At 43.9% G+C, this 2,939-nt stretch overlaps 1 protein-coding gene and 1 non-coding gene across 2 annotated transcripts; one reads left to right on the forward strand and one right to left on the reverse strand.

Moving 5' to 3' along the window:
- Positions 1-495: 495 nt before the first annotated feature.
- LOC113773702 lies at positions 496-2,939 on the reverse strand. Its single transcript, XM_027318326.1, has 3 exons — positions 2,741-2,939; positions 1,584-2,638; positions 496-510 (listed from the first exon to the last, which is right to left on the reverse strand). The coding sequence occupies exons 1-3, from the start codon at positions 2,937-2,939 to the stop codon at positions 496-498; spliced, it is 1,269 nt and encodes a 422-aa protein (XP_027174127.1).
- LOC113776577 lies at positions 2,461-2,567 on the forward strand. Its single transcript, XR_003469064.1, has one exon. It is a non-coding gene; the product is annotated as a small nucleolar RNA R71 (small nucleolar RNA).

Below are 2,939 nucleotides of genomic sequence, written 5' to 3' on the forward strand. Positions count from 1 at the left end.
GAATGGGTCAATTCCTGCATATTCAACATTCAACGACATTGCCAAGGGAAACAAAATGCATAGCTAGCATACTTGACCACATAACCACTCACTTTGATTGTGTCATTCATCACAGCAACATGCCCCAACACTAACAAGCATAGAAATAACCAAAAAGCCGACTAACTACAATGTTTTTCATTTTTTTTTTTTTTTCATTCAACCCATGTTTTTTTTTTTTTTTTTTCCGAGTAACTAATGAAAAAGAACCAATGGAAGCCACTCCCCCCACACCTAAGACCTACATTGTCCTCAATGTAGAAGAGACAAAATAAAGTAATAGGAGGAAAGAAGAGAAACTTCCCTGGCTCCGGGGAGAGGAAAATGAGATACTAAGGCGGAGGGGGGTGAGGCGGCTGCGTGCACAAGGTGGTGGGCACGCCTAGAAGTTATAGTCGTCTGACCGTCAATTCCAAAACTCCATTCCTTAGGTGTGATGACCTAGCATGGGCATGTCTAGCTGCCAACTTCCTGTCACAAAATAACAACCCACTAAATGACACTAACACTTAACAAAAACTTCAAAAATATAAGAAAACTAAAACAAAAGAAGCCTTGGGTTGCCTCCCAAGCAGCGCCTTTCTTTAATGTCTTTGGCTAGACATAGCACCACTCTTTAGTCTGGATGTAATTGAATTTTCCTTGTAATTGGTGGCCCTCCTCCAGGATCCACATGGCCATTGAGTGCAACTTTTTTCCTAAATTTTCTCTCCATTTTTACCTCATGAATTGCTTTCATCCTATAGGACTTGTTCGCAGCAACCTTGGATTTACCCCTAATAAGCAAACTTAGAAAATTCTTGCACAGAGGGATTAGTGGTATACATAGCAAACACAGAATGAGAGTTAACAGGATGTTTCATTGTATCAAAAATATTAAAGTGGACTATTTCTCCATCAAATTCCATCGTGAGAGTACCCTTACTAACATCAATTTTAGTCTGGGCAGTACTCAAAAATGGTCTTCCTAATATAATGGGTGATGGATTTGGGGCACTTCTATCATCCATGTAAAGCACATAAAAATCAGCAGGAAAAATTAATCCATCTACTTGCACTAAAACATCCTCAACTATCCCATCCGGATAAGCACATGTACGATCAGCCAATTGAATTATTATCCCCGTTTCTTTTAAAGGTCCTAAATTTAGGGAATCATAGATTGATTTAGGCATCACATTAATAGAAGCTCCTAAATCTATCATGGCATTTTTGATACTAGAATGACCAATCTTACAGGGGATAGCAAACATACCTGGATCTCCGCATTTGGGTGGGAGTTTCCTTTGAAGTACAGCTGATACATTCTCTCCTACCATCACTCTTTCATCACCCCTTAGCTTTCTTTTGTTAACGCACAAGTCTTTCAAGAATTTTGCGTACTTGGGTACCTGCTTGATCGCGTCCAATAGGGGGATGTTTACTTGAACTTTGCGGAACACATCCAGGATTTCTTTTTCCTTTTCTGCCCTCTTTGTCTTTTCCAACCTGCAAGGAAAAGGAGCTAGATTAGATTTAATAGGGATCGAAGGAATAGATGTTACCTTAGGCTCTTCGCGAATGCGCCATTCCTCTTCAATTCCCTTTTCTATCTGCTCCTCACTTTTGCTTTTTGAAATCGTCAACTTAGATCCCTCCACCTCCTTGCCACTCCTTAATGTCATGGCACTTACATTTCTGGGGTTTACCTCAGGTTGCGATGGCAATTTTCCATAGACGTGGGACTCCAGGCGATTAATGGCAGTTGCCATTTGACTCATGCGAGTCTCCATGTCTTTCATGCCTGCTTTGGTGTCATGTTGGAACTGAGTGGTGGTCGTGACGAGTTGAGTGGTAGTCGTGGCCAAACTCTTGACAATTTCTTCCAAAGAACTCCCTGAGCTTGAGGACGAGGGTTGAGACTTATGTTGCCAAGGTTGCTGAAAACCTGGAGGCCGATTGGAGAATGCATTTTGTGGCCTACTACCATAGCTGGGATTGGGGTGATCTCTCCAACCCGGATTGTACGTATTAGAGTATGGATCGTACTGCCTACGAGGCGCGGGCACGCCTTCAGCCATGTTCACTTGTTCAGCCCCATCCTCTTGCAACATAGGGCATGAGTCAGTATGGTGACCCATATTTGTGCAGATTCCACAGGCCTTTAGCTGGGGCATATTTCCCACCATTAATTGTCGAACAACGGATGTTAGCTCCGATATCTGCTGCTGGAGGGATGACGTCTCCACCTCGTTGACTCTACGGGGAGGGTTGCTCTCACGTAAGCCAAATTGCTGGGAGTTCTCTGCCATGACTTCGATGAGCTCCCACGCTTCCCTCGGTGTCTTGTTTGCAAGTGCTCCCCCACTCGCAGCATCAATGATACTCCTATCAGTTGATTGGAGTCCTTCATAGAAGTATTGGATTAACAGTTGCTCACTAATTTGATGCTGCGGGCATCTAGTGCACAACTTGTTAAACCTTTCCCAGTATTCATACAAGGACTCACCGGGATATTGCTTAATGCCGCAGATCTCCTTCCTCAAACTCGCAGCTCGGGATGCAGGGAAGAATTTTTCCAAGAATTTCTTTTTCAGCTGCGCCCATGTGGTAATACTACCTGCTGGTAGGTAGTACAACTAATCTTTGGCTGCATCCTTGAGAGAGAACGGAAAGGCTCTCAGTCTAATTTGCTCTTCAGTGACCCCAGGGGGTTTCATACTAGAGCAAACCACCTCGAACTCCTTAACGTGCTTGTAGGGTTTTTCGCCAGAGAGACCATGGAAAGAAGGTAAGAGTTGAATCAGCCCTGATTTCAGTTCGAAAGCAGTATTCTCAGCCAAAGCAGGGAATGTGATGCATAAGGGCTGGTGAGTCAGCTCCGGGGCGGCCAGCTCCCTCAATGTTTGGGTGTTGGCCAT

The sequence above is a fragment of the Coffea eugenioides genome, chromosome 6 (assembly GCF_003713205.1).
Source record: "Coffea eugenioides isolate CCC68of chromosome 6, Ceug_1.0, whole genome shotgun sequence".
Taxonomy (NCBI): Eukaryota; Viridiplantae; Streptophyta; class Magnoliopsida; order Gentianales; family Rubiaceae; genus Coffea; species Coffea eugenioides.